General features: G+C 44.1%; 1 protein-coding gene across 3 annotated transcripts in view; it reads right to left on the bottom strand.

Annotated features, from left to right (window-relative positions):
• The window catches only part of ASCC2 (activating signal cointegrator 1 complex subunit 2), a 36,281-nt gene extending 16,028 nt beyond the window's left edge, over window positions 1–20,253 (bottom strand). For 2 of the 3 annotated variants that reach the window (XM_090062828.1, XM_090062829.1), the window contains exons 1-12: window positions 20,184–20,253; window positions 18,556–18,651; window positions 14,948–15,106; window positions 14,411–14,581; window positions 12,851–12,980; window positions 10,935–11,002; window positions 8,904–9,014; window positions 7,092–7,204; window positions 4,351–4,425; window positions 3,663–3,770; window positions 1,298–1,366; window positions 502–576 (exon numbers count right to left, since the gene is read on the bottom strand). In XM_090062828.1, coding sequence (XP_089918954.1) covers window positions 502–576; window positions 1,298–1,366; window positions 3,663–3,770; window positions 4,351–4,425; window positions 7,092–7,204; window positions 8,904–9,014; window positions 10,935–11,002; window positions 12,851–12,980; window positions 14,411–14,581; window positions 14,948–15,106; window positions 18,556–18,636 — 1,160 coding nt within the window. In that variant the 5' untranslated portion in view covers window positions 18,637–18,651; window positions 20,184–20,253. The remainder of the gene's footprint in view (window positions 1–501; window positions 577–1,297; window positions 1,367–3,662; window positions 3,771–4,350; window positions 4,426–7,091; window positions 7,205–8,903; window positions 9,015–10,934; window positions 11,003–12,850; window positions 12,981–14,410; window positions 14,582–14,947; window positions 15,107–18,555; window positions 18,652–20,183) is intronic. The other variant, XM_090062830.1, reaches the window with a different exon arrangement.
• Between the last annotated feature and the right edge of the window lie 2,517 nt (window positions 20,254–22,770).

Raw genomic sequence — 22,770 nt, 5'->3', positions numbered from 1 at the left:
CACCAAACAAGCTGCTGGACGAGCAGTGTGCAGTGGTAGATAAGCCACAGCTGTGTCCTGAGCCCACCCCTGCCTGGCTGGGCAGCACTTGCCCCAGCCCGTCCCAGCCCCACTCCCTCCCTCACTGCCGGGGGCCTTCATCTGCACCCCCCATGCGTCTTCCCTTCCCCCCTCCCCTTTCATCACAACAGACTTACCATCTGGACACTGCTCTTGAAGCTGCCAGGATGTACTCCTCACCACCTATATGCTGCTCTGTGGCTGTGCATGCATGGGCCCTTTATCAGCCAAATTATCAGCAATATCAAGCTAATTTCCAATAAAGACAATTTTCTTTACATCAGTGCTGATCCGATATCAGACCAATGTATTGGTGCACCTCTAACCAATGCCAAAATAGTGGTCCAGCTTAACCACAAGTAATACACTAAAGATAGTTGCAGACTACTGCTAACTTTTTAAACCACAGTGCTGTGTCCACTGGCTGACAACAAAGGATATAAGGTGGAAGATGCCTGCTGAAGCAGACTCACGTCATCTGCAACAGGAAATAACTCGTCATAGTCACGGAGAAACCTGAAAACCCAAAAACAAGTTCATTAGTCAATCTTGGGAGGGAATTAACTGCTGGAATGTCATGCTGTTATGCCCTACGGCACAGCTGTAACTTCCTTATCACTGAGTTCTGAACCTCAGTCCAATGCAGACATTTCCTCTCACACTCAGTAATGAACTCCAGCATGTGTCACCATGCCTGTTGTTTCATCCCATCATCCCTCAGTACCCTTCAACACAGCAGCCACTTATAACATCCAGCATGATGATTTAAACCTCTAACTCTGCCAGAGAACAAGTATGGTTTAGTGCTTAAAGCACACAGCTAGAGAAAGGGTGGAGTCAGAAGATATGGACTCAATTTCCAGCTCTACGAGAGATTCATTGCATGTCTCTGGATGTGTTGCTTAACCTCCTTGTGGATGAGTTTCCCCATTAGCAACAAGCAGACAACCTGGAAAGGGAGCTGTCATACTTAATTACTAAATTTGCTCGTACAACTTTGAGAGCCTAGAGGCAGAGATGCTAATGAGACTCAAGACCTAACCATTTCCAGCAACCTCCTTAGCATCACAGTTAAGCTTGTTATACAGGCGAAGACTCTCTCACAAAAAATTTTTTCAGCTAAACTGAAAGATTTCCCACTCCCCAGTGCACTGGAATGCCTCGTATAGGGATGCCGGAGCAACTCTGGTGCAAGGAATGGAAGCGTACAGAAAGTCTCTTCTTCCTTTAGACCAACCTCCTCTCTTGAAGCACTGAGGTGAAGATCTGTAGAAAGTCTTCAATAAAGGGCTGAATATTCTCACAACTGTAAAAGACAATGCCACAATAGTAAAACCTTAAATTCTGAGATGAACATCCTCCTGAATCTCTACATCCACCTGCCAAGTCTGTGACAAAATCCCATTTCTCCAACACATTTGATTCCACTGGCACCACTGAGATTTCACATTTTATAAAGCTACAAAAAGTGAAACTTTTCAAAGCTTTTCTCAAGTTTTTTGAACATTTCAGCAAACTGAATCGTTTCACCTTTGGGACATAGTTAGGAAAGTGAGCGCTCCAAGAGGCTTGGAAACCACAATTCACACTGTAAAAAGCCCAAAGAGAAGTCACAACGGGGGAGGGGGGGTGAAAGCAGCTGTTTTGTGGTTTTTTTAATCAAATTTTGCAAGACTGATCTTCCATATGACACTACATAGAATTTCTCAGCTGATGGGTGGTCTCTTTCACCCCTTTTATGTGGGTATATATGCCAAATGAGTTCTCACTCACAAGCCCTCTTTCCTATAGATTCTCAAATTCTCCTTGCCTCTGCTGCCTTGAGCATCGCTACAGAAACCACACAGATGTGAAAGGCCAAGAACCTCCACTTCACAAATCAGAGTATTCCTGGCCAGTGGATTACTGCAAAAATAGCTATTTCTCTAGAAGTCGAGCATGTCACTACCACAATAACCATAGCTCCTGCCAACCTGGGAATGAAAAGATTCTGGGTTACTTCAGACTACCTTTGGCTGCTCTTGCTGTCCACGAACTACAATGATGTCCCTTATTACTGTATGAGTCAAGTGCCTCCCAACCTAACACATTTATACTTATAACACCCACACAAAGTATAACAGTGCTATTATTTTACAGATGGAGAATTGAGACAGAGAGGTTAAGCTCCCAATCTATTCCAACTCTGTGTAGCCTGTGTAACTAACAAAGAGCAGCAAGGAAGAAGAGGAGGACTATTTAATGTAAAATCCATAAATACTATTGGGAGCAGAGGCCAGAACTCAAGAGTACCCTCCTCTCCCAGGAAGGTGTCCACTTCACTGGACTAGAGTGTTAGGCTTAATTTTACATGCTATCGTTCTGCCCTCAAACAACTCTTATTTTAGTGGCCCAGGTTCAGCTGGAGTTCTGGAAAATGCCCTCAGGCCCAACTAATCCATAGTCTAGTGGACAGGACACTTTGCTGGGAAGTGGGAGATGCTAGTACAAACCCTCTCTGGCAGAAGAAGGCTTAAAACCAGGGTTTCCTACTTGCTATGCAAATGCCCTAACCTAATCACCAGGTGATTCAGCAGACATGGCGTAAAACTGCCTCCTAATCTTTCTCTTGACAGGATCTTTCCATGGCAAGACAGAGATGTGTATAGAATCTATATGTCATGAGAGATTTTTGGCTGCTGCACAGGATGGAATAGGATCACTTCTAAATTACTTAAATGTCTAAAAGCCTCCTAGACATCTCAGAGGTAGAACAGGGATCTAGTACCAAGTGATGTGCCCAAAATCACAAACAAAGTCTGTGGTGGATCAGGGAACCTGAACCCAGGTAAAAGCTACCATCCTAGACCATTCTTCCTGTGCTTCGACAACTTTTACTGATGACAACTTGGGGACAATATTTGGGTACCAGTAGGCCCATAGTAACACACTTGGTCTGGATGCAAATGGTCTACATTTACTGCATGAATGCAATGAATGAATGTAAAAGCAGCATGGTTCAGTAAATAGGGCAAATGCCTTTGAGTCTAGTTCTGGCTATACTATTACCCAAATGCATGGGTTTGAAGTCAGTTGCATCATTTCTTTGTCCTTTAGTTTCCCCACTTATAAAATAGGGGTAATTGTACTTACCACTCCTAAAATTCCAGTTAACATTTTCAATCTGGTGAAACTAGAAACTGAAACTGAGCTTAAAGCTTCCATATCTATATTTAGAAACCTCCTTTTCAATGAGTCAAAACACTACATGGCTTTTCATGTATTTAGATGGTGCTAAGCTGCTCCTTGCCATGGTGTCCAAATGTTGGGTCTGAAGTTGCAATGTATTCCATAACCAACATTATCACATCAACTGTGCCATGACTTTGTCCTGCTCTTATAAGCAGGACTTCGTAAGCATTTTGGATCAGAGAAGATTTCATGCTTCTCCAGAACCCAGCACAATTGGGTTTTGGTCCCAATTCAGGTCTTTGGACAAATGCAAGTGACAAGACATAATATTTTATCAGTATTTTCCCTAAAGTGAGCAGGTAAGATACTGTTCTGTACATACGACCACACCAGTAGGTCTCAGTCTTACTATATAAATAAAGAGTCAGTACCTGCTTTCTAAGATGGGCTGGAGACATATTTGGTTAGTGAGGATATGGAAAACCTCCACCACCTTCTTCCTGGAATGAGACAGTCGTCTCCACAAGTCAGTCAGTAAACTAGAGCAAGCGAGAAAATATTATCAATACAAACCATCCTATTTTCAAGATGCTGACCTTGCCTATTCTAGATGAGAAGCTGTTAGGTGACCCATTTTTATGGTTCATCTCTGCTGTAAGGAACAGATAAAACCATTTCCCATTTATTTATTAATACATATTCTAAGGAAGATTATTCTAGAACACTTCTGAAATGCTGTGCCCTGCCCCCCACACAAGCTGGACAAATAGTGCAGACATGAACCTTGCTTTCAAATGTAATGTGGCGAACCTAGAAATGGAAGTTAATGGTTTTTTGGGTTTGGTTTGGTTTTTTTTTAAAATACCTGTGCTGTATCACTGCATCTCTCTTTGGACACTATACTACACAGACTTTCTCCTTAGAAAGTAGTGAAAGATTTCATTAAAAATCCCTCACAGTGATAACGGTTTCTACAGAAACTAGAAAAAAGGCTCTTTGAAGATGACAAGAAAGGTAGAGAGAGACTGAAGTAGGTAGGGAAGGGTGGAGTGTGTTTCTAATCCACCTAGGGGAGTTTTCATTGAAAATGACAGGGAAGTCTTCTCCGTCACCATTTACCTGTTATCTTCACATCTCCTCTTCCTAATTGCAGATTCCAGCTCAGGAATTATCAGTTCATAAAATGACGCCAATCTGCAAAAAACAGGTCATAAAACACTTTGTTGAAGATAAATCACGGGGCAAACAGAAATCTCAATTTTAATTCCTCCGGTCTGATTCTGTAATCTCTCATCCCTATCAGTTCCGAATGCCCCTGTTTCATTATAGCTCATTTCCAGAAATGTAATAAATAGATGAGCGGAAGGGAGAGAGCACCTCCCTAAGGATCAGAGTTAGCACTTATGCTGCAGCCAAATGAGATGCCTTCAGAGCAACCTGGTACTGAGGCAGCAATCAATCTGCACCACTACAGAGCATCCCAAACACAAATCTGCAGACCATGATCACACTGAGTTATTGAGTTGAATGCAGGCTTGTTTCTGTAAAAATCTCCTCTTCCCTATACTCCAAGTAATCAGAGGAGGTAGAGAAAGAGAATTTATTTACATAAGACAATTACTATTTCTGCTATTCAGATGTGCTAAAGGTAAATATATAGCTGGTGGTGTCAGATTTCCAGCAAGAGAGGCTCAGTTTCATCTGGGAGAGGGAATAATGCAAGTTGGTTTGTTCTAGTACTACATCACAAGTTCCAAATAGCCTGTATATAACTGTCATACCTTAAAGCCAAAACACCTGCAGATGTAGCTACACTTGTCTTCACAGACAATTCCGGTAGAACTGGAATTCAGTTTAACAATGTTAAGTGCAAAGTCATGCACTTAGGGACCAATATGCAGAGGCACGTAGACTAGAAACATCTGAAGAACAAAGGCACCTGGGACTATGAGCTGATCATACAATGATCACGAGCTGCCAGTTTGACTGTTTTTTAAAAGGCCAATGTAATCCTACAGTGGGTTGGTGGAGCCTGTGCTAAAGAGACAAGCAGGTATTAATAACATTATACAAGGTGGCAGGGGCCAACCTTTTTGCAAGATGCCATTCCTATCCCCTTCCCCTCCCTGATCTGCAGCTCTGCTTTCTGATTCATGCCCTGTACTCCCTGCTAGATCTGCCACTCTGGTTCCTACTCCCTGCCCGTTCTGACACTGTACCACCTGTCTTCTCCCCCTCCCTGTCCCACATTTGCTGCAAGCCACACAAAGAGCCTGTCCATGCCATTTGTACTGCAGGCTGACCATCCCCACTATAAAGGCAATGGGAAGATTCCATTTAGAAAGCTGTGTGCTGTTTTGGTCACCAATATTCAAAAAATATTAACTTAAACTGGAACAAGTTCAAAGAAGGGCTACTAACACTATCGAGTGGAGACCTTTTCTTATGAAAGAAGATTAAAGGAGCTTGGCTTTAGTTAAGAAAAGGAAGATTGAGAGGGAACGTGATCATTCTTTACAAGTACCTGCATGTGGTAAACATTAGTTAGTGGGGAAGAGCTTCTCAGCTTGAAAAAGAATACTGGCACACAGTTGAAAATGGCTACAGATATATTTAGATAGGATATTAAGAGATTTCTATCAGAGAAGTGAGCTTTTGAATGCTCTGCCAAACAAACTGAAGGTGTGGGAGGAAATGGGACAAAGAACCTGAATTTCTTTCACAAACAGTATCATTGGGCAGGGAGTTCTGGCTCAACAACCAATCCAGTGATATGGAGTCAGATGTCCATTTTCCCCAAGTTGGAGTATAAAAGGTAGCTTGTGTAGTGTGGAAAGCATCGGCAAGCCTCAGGAATTTTGCTGGGTTTCTCTCCCTGAAGGCTAATGGCTTTGGGGGAAAGGGGATGTGGAAAGATGCCTCCCTAAGGGTGTTGGCTACAACTATCTACACTGTCCAGAACACCCAGATCAAGATACATCCATCCATGCTAAGACCTCAGGTCTCTACAGATCATTGTTGCAATGTTGAAGCACCTGCAATCTGGGCTATGTTTTGGAAACTGAGCTGCACCCGGCATAATGCCAAAGCACTCTTCAATAGATGCCTGTCCGTGTACAAGGCTCCCAGCACCTGAACAGCTCTCTGCCATTCCCAAAAGTTTATGATAAAAAATACAGTTGTGCCCCAAAAGAAAACTTGGGTAGTGCTCTGAGTCTTTTCAATAGGACAAGATATAAACAAGCAAGCAAACAAAACAGTTCCTCCCAACCCCGACAGATTATTTTCCAAGAGGCTCTCCAACACCCTTGCCTCAGGGCAGGGAAGGGCAAAATGCGGCCTGCCAGGCCATTCTATCTGGCCCACAGGGCCCCTAAAAAATTTAGAAAATTAATATTTATCTGTCCCTGGCTGCCTGGCATGTGGCCTTCAATGGCTTGCCAAAACTCAGTAAGCGGCCCTCCACCCGAAATAATTGCCCGCCCCTGCTTCAGGGACTATTGCCAGAACCTGTCTATATCATGCAGCTCCCTATTGCTACTCTCTCAGCCCTTTTTAGTTACATCTGACCACATCCCAGCTGGGTATGCATTATACAGCTGGCTGGTTTCTGTCCTTGACATTTAAGGGCTATCCTTTTACAGGCAAACTGTCATCCCTTTACAGGCAAACTGTCATCCCCCACCCTCCTCCAGAGTTCCCTCTTATCCAGCACTACATCCACCAGACTAAACCAAGCAGCTTTTATTCAAATAGTAACTGTCTAGTCTTTTAATGATAAAAGTAGAGGGAAAGACCCAAGCAGCACCCAAGCATTTATGGATCACTAAATCAAGCTCTATCAGAAACTACAGATATACCTGTAACAGAAGTCATGTTTTTGAAAGGTTTGGCAAGCAAGTGGAAAAACATCAAGAAATGCCCAGAGGGAGATGCAGGTGTCACACAAGAACAGCACAATATCCTTCAACTCCTAGAGGAGAAAGAACAATTACCCATAGGGAAAAAAAAAGTCACACGTAGTTGTCCAGAGAGCCTTATGTCCTTTATTTACTCAATTCCAAGATGAGGTCCCTGGCCTGTTCCCTCCCCCCCCAACCAATTTAAAATGGGGATGTGGACCCCTCATCTTGGAATCAATTATGAGGCGACAGGGAGACAGGTAGTTCTGGCCCCAACCTGGGGTTGGGCTCTAGACCAGAGCTGCTGCCTACCCTCCACCCCAACCCTCCTGCCTCTGCCCCCAACCCTCTGGCTGGTCCCTCCCCCATGCCTCCCTCTGGGTTATCTTGCTCCAGCAAGCTCTGTCCCCAGCCCAGCCTGGGGCACAGAATATGGCCCCAGCCTAGCCCTGTAGCAGCATGGATGGAGCCTACTGGCACAAGAGCAATAGCAAGTATGTGTGTGGGTATGTGTGTGGAGAATGAGGCCAAGGCTGCAGGGAGGTAGGGGGCAAGTTGCCTCCCCTCTCCCCGCCAACACCATCTACCCCCTATCACCTGCCACCTACCACTGCTTTCGCTGCTGCAGTGGTGGCAGAGATGAATTCAAGATGATTCTCCAATAATTAGATTCTATACATGGAAAATTTTAACAAATTTAATTTTCTACATACAGAATCTAATTATTGGGAGGCTGTCTTAAATTTGGGGTTATCTTGCATTTAGGGATATATGGTATTCTGAAAACATTGTGATATATCCACCCCTAGACAGGATGGGAAGAAGGTCTGGGCTCAGGTCTCAAGTTCCAGCAGGCCTATAACATTTTCATGAGGTGTCTTACATGATTGAAGACAGCATCAGTATAAGAGGACTGGTTCTTCAAAAGACACCAACACAGTTCTGATGAATTATGCTTGCATATATGCTTGCAAGGAATGTCTATTAAGTTAGGGCAGTCCAACCCTAGCTCCATTTTGGGAACTCCTCAAGCTTCCCTCTACAACTAGATATAGTATTCTTCCCTTCCTAACCTGAACCATTGCATAACATTAGAGCATGAAGTTCAATAGCTAAACAGTCCACTTCAGCAGTGGGTAAAACTACTATACATCAGGAATGTCAAATACACCCAGCCCTCTGGGTCAGATCCAGACTATGAGGCTCCTCAGGCACTGGATCCATATCTGGCAGTGGCAGCAGCAGGTTAAGCAGTGTCTGGGAACTATGAGGATTATTGCTACTGTCACTTGCAATTCCCAGTCCCTCTGAAAGCCCCATGGGCCATATGTCAGACACCTCTGCTACATATGATTTGCATATAGTCAAGGTACCTTGGCATTGCTATTTTATTGTAGAAATCAGTGTACATTGTACAGCACCTAAAAGAACATGGTCCTTTCCTGCTTGGTACTTAAGTGCACTGCTGTTATACAAACAGTATTTTATTTTGTAAAGTGCTTTTGTACAGCTTATATGGGAGTGGAATGGAGGAACCTCTTTCTTCTTTTCCCTACCTCTCCGAAAAGAAACAGAAAATAGATATAGCTTGGATATCTATGAACAAACAATACATGCTCACAAAGCAGAAAAGCCACATCAAGTCACGTCAGGGCAATTAAACAATTACTGGGAACAGCACACTGTATGGGATCTAAGTATCTACAAAAATAAGACTCTCCACAAGCTTAATACTTTGAAGCTGATTCAAGTATATAGCAATTTTCCTACCTGGAGAGGCAAGTCAGCAGGAGTCACTTTGACTCTTTCTTCTAGTTTCTGGGGTTCAGCTGAAGTACCTTCACATTGCAAGCCACATTTTTGCAGAATGTTGTTGAACACCTAGGTTCAAAAACCCCCCAGAACATTATTATATCAGACAAGGGAATTCACGTGGATTGCTTTATCTTGTCAGTGTGCACTTTTTTTGATTATTCAGCTCAACTGACAAGAGATGTGACTATCTCCACACCCAAGGGATAGCTGTGTAACACTAGACAAAGGACAAATTTACATAAATCTTTCTTTCACACTAGAACTTAAGAAACAACTTTATTACATTTGCATCTTTGGAGATTTGCCAAATCCCTTCCTCCATCCACTCTGAACTCTGAGTGAGCAGCAAAAGGCATTTTTGAAGTTGAATACTCAGATTTGTACTGCTATTCTTTATAATCATCATGTTTTTCCTTGAACTTGCATACATACTTGCAAAATAGCGATGCTTTCTCTGGAACACTTAATATCTAAGACTCAGTATATAAAAGAGAGTTCTGAAGTAGAGAATAACCAACTGTTTCAGGACGTACACTATTTAAAGTGAGTGAATTCTTCACTTCCTCCCCAGTAACTGTTTTGAAGGGATAATCTTACTTTTTAAAACACTTGTAAACATGATGCCATCCCTCATGAGACTGCTCAGCTGAGTTTTACACACCCCAAAATATGATGGAGATGGAAAAAAAACAAGTACTATCAAAAAGAAGAGAGATGAACTCAGATGCTTGGGGGCAAATGACTTGAATTTTTTTGCCTGAGGACTAAAACATGAGTTTAGTCACAATGATGCCAAGGCATCTTGATTCATGATCAGCTCAAATGTGAGAACTGCTCAGTCAGTGCACTTGGGTATATGCTACATGCTCAGGGAAATGGAAATTTAGAATGCTAGACTTACCTATTAGCATCTGAATAGCAGCAGTTTAAATACTGTCTCGGTATTTTCATTTTCTTCTGAGAACCTACTCTGTGTAATTACTGTGTTATCTGTCTTTGTCTCAATATTTTGGAGAGGAGCATGAAATAATTGAAGTCACAAGCATCCATCTAGCAAAAAGGGTCCCAAAACTTGAAAGCAAGAACAAATTTCAGGAAGGTGGGATGTAACTGGAGGTTAGTTGTGAACAGGGGCAGACACAGGATTTCACAAAGTGGGGTGCAGGAGCAGCAATCAGCACTGCAGGAGTGACTGCACCCCTCCCCACCCCCCACATCAGCATGGGCAGACTGCACTACCAAAACTTCTAGGGACTTTAAGTCCCCAAGGCAGTAAAAATCCAACTCCCCTTCCCCCCTGCACTCAGAGGCATATCTCCTCTCCCCACCTGCTGCTGCTTCTTTTCCCACTGTCCCAGGGGGTGGAGGGCAGGGGAAGCTCCAAAGCCATTTCTCCTCCTTTCAGCAAGGCTGCATGGGGGAAGGGAGAGGGGGCATGCTTAGCTGGGGATAGCAACAGCAGCAATAAGCAGGGGGGGTTCCCTCTCCCCACACCTGCTCCCCAGGGGAACCAGGCAGAGAGGGGAACCCATCCTCCTGTTGTTCCCAGCTAAACCCACCTTCCATGTAGCCCAGCTGGACTGGGCAGGAATAACTTTGGAGCTTCCCTCATCCCTGGGACAGCAAGGAAAGCAGGGATAGCAAGGAAAGCAGCAGCAGACAAGGGAATAGTGGGGGGTTGAGGGAGGAGGGAACATGCCTCTGACATGAAGGTGAAGGGGATGGGATTCTTACCTGCTTTGGGGACTTAATATCTGCAGGTACTCCTCCCACAGTGTGGTCCAGTCCAAAAAGGGGGTGTAGTCATACCACTGTTTCCCCTCTGGATCTGCTCCTGGTAGTAAGTAAAGTTGCAGATAAGGGTTCAAAAGCCATCTAGCCCACTGTTTTAATTCACGGAAGAAAGTAACTAGCAACACAAACATCTTGTCTGCACCTAGGGCTGATTCACAGCATCTCCTAGGGTTCTCAAGTGTAAAGCAGTACCTGGAGGATTGTGGGCACTGTTTCATTCAAGTCACTGTAGTAACTCGGTTGCTGAGTGAAGATATTTTCTGAAATGAAAAAAAGAAAAAAAATCCATTTCAAATCAATTCAAACCTCCAGCCCATCAAACAGCTTCATATGAAGCAAAACACTTTTGCTCCCTACAGTACCTCACCATAAAATAAAACCTCAAACCACTTAGGGGTGGAAACATTCATCTGTAACACATGCACAGTACCTGTTCCAGTACCACCTTTTAAAATATTAGCATAACTGGAGAATATGAATAACAAGAATATGTGCATTACTTCACAATGCTGAAATGCTAGATGATTCAAGCCCTGCTAGCTGAATCAATCATATTACTAAATACTTCTAGGGCTTTTTTTTTTTTTTGACAGCGATAGTTGATTTTTAATTGCAGACAACAAATATTTCAGTGTACACTGATGAACAGTCTTTCAAACATTTTTTAAATGCAATTAGCCCTTAATAATTTTTAGTTTTATATTACTCAGAAATCATTATCTTTACCACACACTCAATGGAACAACAGAATGCTATACGTTTTGACCAAGCAGTTGAAAGACTATATTATTTTTCTGTGACTTACTATTTGGGCCTTGTGAATTAACAAGGCTCTTTCATGAGAAGATTTGGAAGAGTTTATGAAGAAGGGTGGAAGTCATGAGACAGGTTTCAGAGAAGGATTTTATTCCCCACAATAAAAAAAATGCACAACGTTTGTTGTATATTTACTATCAAAATTGTGCATGTAGTTACACTACTGCATACCCAAGTAGCCAGGTAAATAAGTCACTGGACACATGCATGAACAGTTAGTGCTTCTGAACATGTGATCACAGCAAGTGAATGTGCAATTTAGACAAGGTTATCCCTATCTAGGTCTTAGGCAACTTTTTTAACATCCACATACATAGTTTAATCTTTTATCTGAATGGCAAATGTTTTCATCTCATACTTGGGACTCTGATGAGCAAACTTATACTGAAGGATCTTGAAAGAGATGACAAAGAAATCAGCATCCAAAAGTTAAGAATGTATCTAAGTTTCTTTGGTCTGGAAATACTGCTGTTGCATGAACAGGCGGTGTCACAAGGTTTCTGGTACTTCCTGTTCTAGCTAAGTTGGAAATTTGATAAGAATAGTTCTCACAAAGAAAGGAAAAAAGATGTATTATTCAAATGTTGGGTGGGCTGTGTTAGAATTTTGGATGAAGAGTTCTATATCTTATTTAATTTCAAGACCATGTATTCTATCCTTTCCCCCAACCTTGCACAGGTGACTCTTAAAGATAATCAGGTGTTTTGAAAACAACAGGAAAAAAACTACAAGGTCCAGACCATTGTGCCCTTTCCTCTTATTGTTATATAGGGTCACGTGTTTACGGCTGAGGTATTGCAAATGCTGCAGTATTTGCTTATGCAGATACAATAAATCCTATAACGAACAGTGTGTGTAAAGTATTTTGGAGGCACTATATACAAATCAATTTCTTTTTTGCCAATTTCAAGTTTCTGAATTCACAGATTTAACATGATTGTGTTGTCTAGCTCCTAACTAAAGGAACAAGACAACCCATATTGATGTCAAATCATTCTCATTTGCCCCTTACTTCTCCCCAAGAAAGGCTTTTTGGTATTTCTTCAGGAAGATCTTCCTTTACTCCATAAAAACAGAATCATTTGAAAAACAACCTCTCCCACCTCCTTTCAAAGAAATAAAGGAGGTTTACAAGAAAGTAAACCATATATTAGCTAGAAATAAAGATTCTGTTTTATTATGAAGAGTTTATTTTGAGGTTGGTATCTCCAAATGCAACCCCCCTTCCAATGCCTGACAGAGACACACACCAGAAGCCTTAAGCAACAAGCTGTTTCCTGACTTGGACTAACCAATCATCTTCTGGAGTAGGGGACCATTTCCTTTCCCAAATAGCACGCACAGATCCAGTATTTTAGGGATGTCAAACAGGAAGTTGTTGTAAAGAATTTCTCCAAAAACAGATGGTGTGATGAAATGGTCCTGTTAAAAATATATTTAAGATGTAAAATTAGATGTATAATTTTAAAGGTTAATATAATTTATTTCACTCCTCAAGAACTGCAGTATTTAAAAAAATAGCACTATTCTTTTCTCTAGCATGTCAACTGAGCTGCAAAAATAGTATCAGTCCCATGTGAGAGAAGGCAAGCATTATCAGCATTTTAAACATCTGGTAGTACATGGAGGTAACTGTTTTACCAAAGATCACTTGCTTCAGAGACAGAGCTAGGAAGAGAACTCAAGAGTCTTGATTTACAACACATATTCTGTGCCCACAAATCATAACACATTAGTCTAGAGGTGGTTTTTAAAATTCTAAATGACAAAGATATTACAACTAAAATTATTTAATTGCTTCTAAAATGGAGAAAAATAAAGAATAATTCTGGAGGGAATGACTAATGGAAGAAAAAACTGCTTATGATAACAACTTCATCCAGCCACAGTGAAGGGTAGAAGTTTGCTGCACGTCCTCTCCCACTTGAAACAGAGAGGACGGGAAGGCAGAATTGCTGGGTTCCATCTCTAGAATTCCCATGGAGCTACTGTGTAATAATGGGCTAGCAGCTAGCCCAGCTCCAACTATATGTGTATGTCACTGGAGTTGTGAGGCTTTTATCAACCAATGCAGAGTATTCCAACTCCAATCCTGGGATGAAAAACTACATAGAAGTGCAGAAGTGATGCCCACAGCAGGCTACATAATTCATTTAACCTGTTCTCTCCCAGCCCATCCAACTGCCACACACATTCTTTCCCAAAACAGATTGAAAGTGACCAACATAGTGGATATAATAAATGCAATAGCTCAATAGCTACATAATGCAAACTAAAACAAAGAGGCTTTTAAGCCAGTAATTGCAAAAACTCTATCCTGCCCTCAAGGCCCTTGTTAAAATTCCATATATGTTAAAGTGAACTCCACTTGCATATTTAAAGTAGAAGACACCCTGTAATTATGATCCAAAGAAAATTATAATTTACTGCAGCTTTATAATAAGGCAGAAACTTGGAGAAAGTTCAGTGTGACAAATATTAACATGGACTACATGACAAGATGTATGGGGACAGGGCAACCAGCTAACATGAGTGTGATAATTAACAAGAGACTAGAGGAGCTCCAAATAGTCTCTCCAAATTTTTATGTGGTGGCAAAGATTAACAGTTTTTAGGTTCTCTGTTTTATAATGCCACGTTGCTAACCTGTTCATAATATACTAGCATTTCCCATTACAAAGCAGATTCATGCAGTCATTGTTCTAACACAAGTCTCTGTTAAGACTACAGAAATAGGAGCTAAATAAAGGAAGGCATTTGGGAGAGATGAACAGAAAAAAAAGTTTCCTGGAATGTCTCTCTATTTTCCTTAGCTGCAGTGTTAAGTCCCTGTAAGGAGAAGAAGTATTTACTTTGGACTCCTTGTGAGTGGACATTCTGAGGAAGGTGAGAAAGACACACCGATGAAGTCTCTTCTGCATGTCATTCACTTCCGGATGGAAATCCAGTAGTGCATCAAACTTGCGAGGAACATAGCACAGGTATGAATCCAGGCATTTCTGAAGTGTCTCGTCAAATATTACCTAGTACAGTAGAACAAAGACCAATGGCAAATGAGGCAAAATATCACATGACATGTAGGTAGCCCAACTGAATTCAGCAGTGAGCCAGCATGATCAAAGGGACTCAGAAGTCACATAACCACCAGTTTCAAGCAAGCAGTTTTAAACTTCATTATCAAAAATATTACAATGTTCATGTTATAAAAGATGCAATAGTGCAAATTAAGATGTTAGGAAGCCAACTGATTCTCTCTATTCAGTCTACTCAGGAAGCTAACACACAGAGGCATGAATGAGACTATCAGAAATATCAAGATCTCATTGTTATTTATAAACATCTTTACAAATCAGATTGTTTTCCTTTAATGTTTATACGGTAATATTTACCTGGCACCAAAATTTATCATGAGGCAAAGCCAGAAGCCAGTCCAGATCATCAGCAATGAATTTTGCTCGTTCTAAGAATTCCTCCACAAGGGCATGGTTTCTGATATTAGGTGGTGGTTTGTATAACACAAAAAAAAGGTCTGCTTTCATTTTGGGATGCTGTAGAAAGCAAAACAGTGCATTAAGCTAGGAATTGAGAAACAAGAAGTCATGTAAGCATTTGCAGAGCTGGCAGGACCTCCAATTATTGAGAACCTGGTGTGTGCTAGAAATCCAACTTATGTTTGTTCCTCTTGTTCTCTGGCAGTTCTTCATTCTCTCCTCTTTAAAACACTGCAAATCAGTGCACTCTCATCATCTTTAATTCTCAATGATATTTTCAGAATCTTGTATGCTTCAGTACAGGTTGCTCTTTGTGTCCCATCAAGATAAACAATATTCAAGCCTTGCAAAGAAAGCCTCCCACACCTCCAAAACATACTGCAAAAACAAAGTCATCCCTCTGAAATGTCATTCTCTTTCAGTACTGACCCTTGAACAGGCTTTCACAAAGTCAAAAGAACTGGGTTCTTCAATCCCCCCCTCCCCATCTCTACCCCCCCAAAACAAACAAACAAACCAAAAAACAAAACAAAAAAATCAAACATTCTATTGTCCTATACACATCAGTTTGCACTGCACTGAGTTATGATTTCAGCTTGCAATTCCATGTTGAGTCCACATGGAGAGGTTCCAAAGTGTAATGCAGGGGTGGACAATTATTTTGAGTGTAGGGCCGCTTACTGAGTTTTGGCAAGTCAGAGGGCCACATGGGTAGCCCTGCCCCTTGACAGGTAACCCACCCCCGGCCACCACCAGAAGTCCCTCCCCTTGCCCCCCACAAGTACTCCTTTCAGCAAGGGAGTTTGCCATCTCAGAATCAGAAAAATACCGAATTATATTCTAAAAAAAACCCACCAAAAAAACCATACTACAACATTCATTAATTTCATTTCAAAAAATATTTTTGTCCTGATTTCCATGTGTTTGTGTAACATACATAGAGGTGATAGTATAATAGCTTAAAATGAAGTCTTACTCTTGTATATTGTGGGAAGTTTTGTGGGTATAGGTTTGTGGGTATGTGGGGTGTGAAGGAGGATGTGGATGCCTGTGTGGGATTTGTGGGGAGTGGTCAGGAGTGGGGGTTATGATTGTATGGGATATGGGTCTGTGTGGATTTTGTAGGGGACTGTGAGCACATGGGGGGAGGGTGGCTGGTTGTGTCTTGTGTGGAGGAGGAGGATTTGCCCACAGCCCACCCCTGCCTGGCAGGCAGAGCCCCCACCAGCGCTCCTACAAGCCCAAGCTCCGGACTCCTGTTGCTCCCAGCCCCGGGGCACCAGCACAGGCCCCGTGCTCCCACTCACTGCCACGTCCCCCTCCCCCCGCTGTCTGCCACTCTGTCCTTCTCCTGCCACTATCCGTCCCATATCCCATCCCCGCCCCCACTCAGGCACCATGTCCCAGCTGCTCCTGCAGTCCCAAAAATGCAGCTGGGAACAAGGAGCCACCAGCCGGCGAACAGGGGGTGGGGGAGAGTGAGGAAATGGCTGCAGCAGGTTGGGGGAAGGGGCAGCAAGCAGGCACATGGAGCGCAGCAACAGCTGGGTGGGAGCATAGAGCCTGCACTGCTGCACCAGGGCCAGCTCTGGCAGGGCCCAGAGCAGGGTGGCAGGAGCATGGGGTCTGGGCCATCAGGGGCTCTATGGAGCTGGGCTGGCTCCTCCTCTCCCTGCTTAAGCAGCACAGCCTGGCTCCATACAGCTCCTGCCAGCCCAGACCCCACACTCCTGGGAAAAAACTGCTGCTTGGCACAGGGGAAAGTGCCTTATCCTTGCTGCTGCCAGGCAGTTTTAGCTGTGTCCTGCGGGAGCCCACGCCACAGCTCCTTCACCACTGCCTCTGGGCTGCCCAGCACAGCAGGAGTGACTGTGTGGAGCAGCTGCAGGGCAGTTCACAAGCGACGGTGAAGGAGAAGCACCGCAACCTACCATGGCATGGGCTTCAGCCTGCTGTGCCAAAACCTGCCTTGCGCTGCCGTGTGTGTGTGTGTGTGGGGGGGGGGGTGGCGGCACTTTTCCCATGCCGAGCAGCAGTTTCTGTCCAGCTGCTGCTGCCACTGCTGCTGCAGTAGCTCAGCAACGACAGGCGAGCCCAGAGCCAGCACAGGGTCCAGACTGAGCAGCGGTGGTGTGGAACAAACTGCTGCTCAGTGGCGAGGCGGGGGGCGGGGAAGAGAGCATTCCCTCCCCCTCCCAGCACTCCCTGATTCAGCCACTCAGAGCCCACATAGGGCTGCCTATGCCTGCTCTCCACTGCCACCGCTACTCTGTGGGGTAGCCCAGCGGCAGTGGTGACGTGGCAGAGACACAGGCAGCCCCACGTGGGCTCTGGGCAGCTGCAGCAAGAAGCGCTGGCCACAGGGAAAGGGAGAGGCCTCATTCCCTCCACGCTGAGCAGCAGTTTGTCCTGCACCACTGTTACTCAACCCAGACAGGCAAGCATGAGGCACACAGGGTCAGGGCTGTGCACACTGGTTCCCACCTGTACCACGGGGCTAGAGCAGGGGAACTGGGAGCGAGTGGGTGCGCAGGAGCCAGTCACAGCTGGGTGGGAGCACGGAGCCCACACTGGTGTCCCAGGGCCAAGCGCTGGCAGGGCAGGAGAAGCATGGAGCCAGGCTGCCAGGGGCTCTATTGAGCTGGGCCAGCACCCTCCTCTCCCTGCTGCCGCAGCCCAGACCAACTCCACAGACCCCTACCAGCCCACACTCCTGCTGACCCACTCCGCCCTGCCGGCGCTGGCCCTGATGCACCAGCGCATGCGCCGTGCTCCTGCCCAGCTGTTGCTGCACTCCACACCCACTTGCTACCCCTTCCCCACACCTGTTGCATCCATTTCCCCGTTCCTCCCCTGTTCACTCACCTGCCTGCCAGCCAGCGGCTCGGGCACCACATGGTTCCTGGCTGCATCGTTGAGATTGCAGGAGCCGACCTGGCCTAGCCCTGAGGACTGAGGGGATCACCCGTGGTCCTCCCCTGCCTCCCTCCCCCACTCCTCCTTATCTGTATTTCTCCCGGTGCACGTAGGCAGGAACAGGCAGAGGCTTCTGGCTGCGGTTGGGGAGGAGGGGGAGAAGCCGGGCTAGACTTGCTGCCAGGACTTAGTTCTGCCATTGGCTCACGCTAGGTCTTATTGCCCCTGACTCCTGTCATCTTAACAGGCAGCCAGGGCGGATAAGTATTAATTTTCTAATTTTTTTAGGGGCCCCACAGGCTGGATAGAATGGCCTAGCGGGTTGCAGCTGGCCTGCAGGCCATATTTTGCCTGCCCCTGGTGTAATGGCATGAAGAGAACATTCTATGCAGCAATAGAACAAAACCTCCAAACTGAACCAATGCATTGCTACATGAAGACTACAGTTTCTATTTTAATAAAACCTATAATTACATGGAATATTGTTTACATTTCTTGGCTCCAGAGCCAGTTTTGTTCAAACCATTTCTTGAAATGGGAGAGGAATTTGTTGAACTTTCATTTTAATTTCAAAAAGCAGCATAGCTCACCAGTGCTGGAAAAGTCCTGAGTTTCCCTGTCTTTGAATCCTTTTCAGTAAGCTGGAGTTCATCCAACGGCAATGCTGGCATTGTGATGAATTAACCCTGTTTTTAGCAAATGCAGAAATAAAAGTAGTGTAAGATTGTGCTGAAAAAAGTAAATGAATCAAAACCAAAACAAACCAAGAGACAGCATTATGTAAGATACACATCTATAAGCTAGAATTCACATTGTGCAAAGGAAACCCTGGCACCACCCAAATCCTGTATTTTTAAGAGACACCCAAGGCGTAGCAGCATAAGCTACAAAAAAAGCTAAGTTTCCTTTGCCTTGCAGAGTACTGTCATCTTTCCTTTCAAGAAACATCTGATTAGGAGGCCTTAAGAGTACCAAAGATGACTACTGTTGATATACATGCTTTGATGTAGATGCCTGATCTTTTTACATGATTGCTGACATTCCTCTTAAGATTCCTTCTCGTCCAGCATCTTCTCTGCCAAGCCCTCTGGTTGACTGGTACTCCCAAAGAAATTTCATTGAGGAATGTTTTACTCTGCATAGGCCCATCATCTCAGAGAAGCTGTTATTACAGTTAGTACAAATAAATTTAAAAGCCTTTAAGTTAAAGTTAAATGGCATTTGATGAAGATGATGACATATTATTAAGCACCTCCTTAAACACACACAGAGAAATATTAAGTAATATGTAATATATCTTTTGTTTATTATAAAACTGTTGGAAACCAAATAATGATGATTTATTTCATATGCAATTAAAAAGTGATGTTCAAATTAAAAGTTAAGATTTTAATCCTGCAATTATGTGCGCATTGATGGACCCTTGTCCCCAGGAAGCTCCCGAGTCGAGTGAATGGAACTTCTGCATGGTTACCAGAGTTAATCTGCTTATATCCAAATACATGGTGTCAAGGTTTGGCAATGGGAGACATCTAGCATTTTAGATGATAAACCCACTTATCATGAAAAAAATAAATACTCTGCCATGGCAAGGCCAGCATATAATCACTGCACAACTTGGAAAAAGACCGCATTAAAAAGTGCAAATTCTATAAGCAATTAAAAAATAAAGAGATTCACAGGAATTAATTAAAAATATGTATCTATGTGTTTTTCAACTTAACGCAGCCAAAAAGCCTCCAGAAAAGCACATTTTTTTCTGTGAAACAAGTGATCTTGTTATCCTTTGCTACATAATCAGTTCTAGGCCTGACACTTGCAAAAAGCATTTCACGCTTATCACAGGAAGCAAACTCAAGATCTTGTTTGCAGAGGTGCTGAGTGCCTCAGCGGAAGTTAAGTGGAGCGGCGGGTGCTCAGCCCCTGCAGCGCCCCCAGGCCCACCAGACAGGGAGCCCCGAGTCACGCACCCGGGGGCCGCTCGTGCCCGCTGCGAGGGGCTTTGCCAGGGCACGAGGACACGAATCCCGCTCCAAGCAGCTCCTACCAAGCGGGGAGCGGACCCCAGCAAGCGTCCCGCCCCGCGGGAGAAGCCGCCCGGGCTCTCAGGTGCAGCCGGGGCCTCGCGGGACTGAACCGCCCCCGCCCCGCACGGGCAGCCGGTGAACGGCGATGCAACCTGCCAGCACCGGCCAACCCTGACCCAAGCGCCACTCACCCCCTCAACCTCAGCGCTGACAGCGCAACGCTCCCCTTCCCCGGCCGCCGCTTCCGGGGTCAAAGGGCGCTTCCGGCGCTGCCCGGAAGAGCGAGGGTGGTTTGGGCTGGGGCGTTGCCCGTGTCTGTGGGCGAGGAGTTAGGTCTGCAGCCATGGGGTCGGCAGGATATGGCATTTGGACGCGTGGCCTAGGGTGGCTGCTCTTCTTATGCGCGTTAGATACAGCCTTTTGGTGGGTCCTTGGCAAACGGTCCGCGCGGCTTTGGCCCCGCAAATCTCGGGCACTTGCCAGGTACTTCACTGCCCCTGAGAAACGCAGTCACCGACTTTGTGGCTCGACTCAAAGCAGGGTCATCACCGACTATTTCCTGAGCCTTGACACAACTTGGCCCGAGATGTCAGCTTACGGATGTTGATAGCAGATATTTTGCTTCTCCGCCTCTTGAAGGCTCATAATGGCTTCTTAACCTGGCAGGGGAAATACCATGTATCTGTCTCCAGTTTTCCTGAACTGCCTTGCAGAACTGCTCCTGTGGCATGGTTCAGGACCCGCCGAGGTGCAGTGGCTTGAAGCCCAGTTTATGGAAATGGGAGTCTCCCCACTAGCTTGCTCCAAGGGCCTTGTGGCTGATGGCAAGCAAAACTTGGGGGCATCCAAACCCTGAACTTCTGGGCTTGGGCCTGCAAGTAGGATGCCTGCCAAAGGTTTTGGAAACATCTGAAGCCGCAGGTGTGGGTAGACGATGTTTGCCGGTATTAGGACCGCTTACGGCTCTGGACTCTTGGATTTGGAATTAGTTTTGGTTAACTTGACCTCGGTTATCAATTAAATTTAAACAAATAGCATATATTTCTCCAGTATGGTATGATTAGAGGGAATTCCAAGATCCAGGAAATCATTATGGACTTTGATTAATCTTCTAAGTAAATGAATAGGAGTCTTTCCATTACCTTCAGTCAACTTTGGATTAAATCTTAAGTAGTTTTTCCCCTCCCCCCCCCCCAATTTGTGCAGCAGTGTGCATCTGTTTTCATGTTGCTGTGACACCCTTTTGAATAGAATAACAGTTTCCAGTACTGGTTGCTACCAGTAGAAATGGTCTGCCTAGCTGAACTGCTTCACTGCTATTTACTATGCCTGGCACATGAGCAAAGCATATGACCAGAACTGCTCTAGTATACTAAGTGCTTCATGACACTCTTGTGATTTCAGTGCTATGTTAAAACATTGGTGGAAAGTTTTGGCAGCAGAGATGCAGGAACAGAGTGCTAGTTGCAAAGGAGATCAGGAAGATGTTGCATATTAAAAGAAGGGACTTTTTTCAAGATACTTGTTCTCTGGAAGAAGATTATGCAGTCCAGAATTTATCCTTTAGGAGTCTGTTCCATGATGTTAGCAGCAACAACAACAATTTGTTTATGTATAGTGTTTTTCATTTAAGGATTTCAAAATGCTTTGCAGACATGAATGAGTTAACTTCCCGATCACAGGTAAGAGTGGGAAAATGTAAGTATTCCCAATCTGCAGACAAAATAAATGTAGTGGTAGGACTTGCTCAAGTTCACACTAGAAGTCCATGCCAGAGGGATACAGCCAGAAGTTATCATCTGTCCTCTATGTCTAAGGGCTTGTATATACTATACAAGCTATACTGGTCCCTACTCAAGGCACAATTATCTCTATTAAAACTGGCCTATACAAGTGATTGTCTAGTCTTAAAACTACCAAACAACCCTGTCGCACAGCTACCAAGCACATTGCTCTAAAGTGCCAAGAACATCCTAACCTGCCTCAGGTGTAGCAGGGAGACAAGGGCCCTGCTGCTGTAAGGACAGAAAGTGGCTGTTAAATACTCAAGAAATACAAGGAAGAGGACCATGACCGTTGCTACAGAGGAAGTCAAAAACTTGTAGAGCTTTCCTGTGTAGACAAGATTAGAAAACCAGAGACAAATATCAAAAAGGTCTTCAGGTTTCTATTATAGCACTGTAGTTATTGTGGGGGTTAAAAGTTGAGAAGACTGTCCTAGATACCACAAAAATCTGCAGTAGCTTGGTCTCATGACCAATATGATAAATAATTTTAAGGGTATACCACACTGCACTGTAGGAGATGAATGGGATATGACTTTTTATCCAAAAATTGTATTTCATGTAAGTCAAAAACCTGTCCCTGTAATACTCTATAGTGGTTTTAATTTCCACAGTATTTCCCATATAGATCTTCTGTCCTCTTTTGAGTTAACTTTATTAACCCCATTTTGCAAATGAAAAAAGGGAGAAACAGACAAGTAGGTGACTTGGCCTAGGCTTGTAGCTTTCACAGGGTTCTTGGTTGCCAATCCTGTGCTCAGAACCACACTTCCCTAACACCTAACAACCTTTACATTGTAAAGGATGTCACAAATATTGATAGTCTAAACACATAAATAGGTGAACATGCAGTTGCTGTATAATACGAAAATGAGTATTTCACATTGTATTGCAGGAAGAAACACAAAATGGCACGTTAAACTTTCCATTCACTGATTTCTTAAGCTTTAGTTTCTCTTTACTTTTTGAGATTACTGTACACAACTAGCTTGGC

The sequence above is a fragment of the Crocodylus siamensis genome, chromosome 9, assembly GCF_052110815.1.
Source record: "Crocodylus siamensis isolate JL-2025a chromosome 9, ASM5211081v1, whole genome shotgun sequence".
NCBI classification, from domain to species: Eukaryota; Metazoa; Chordata; order Crocodylia; family Crocodylidae; genus Crocodylus; species Crocodylus siamensis.
This window is presented reverse-complemented; position numbering and strand designations above follow the sequence as displayed.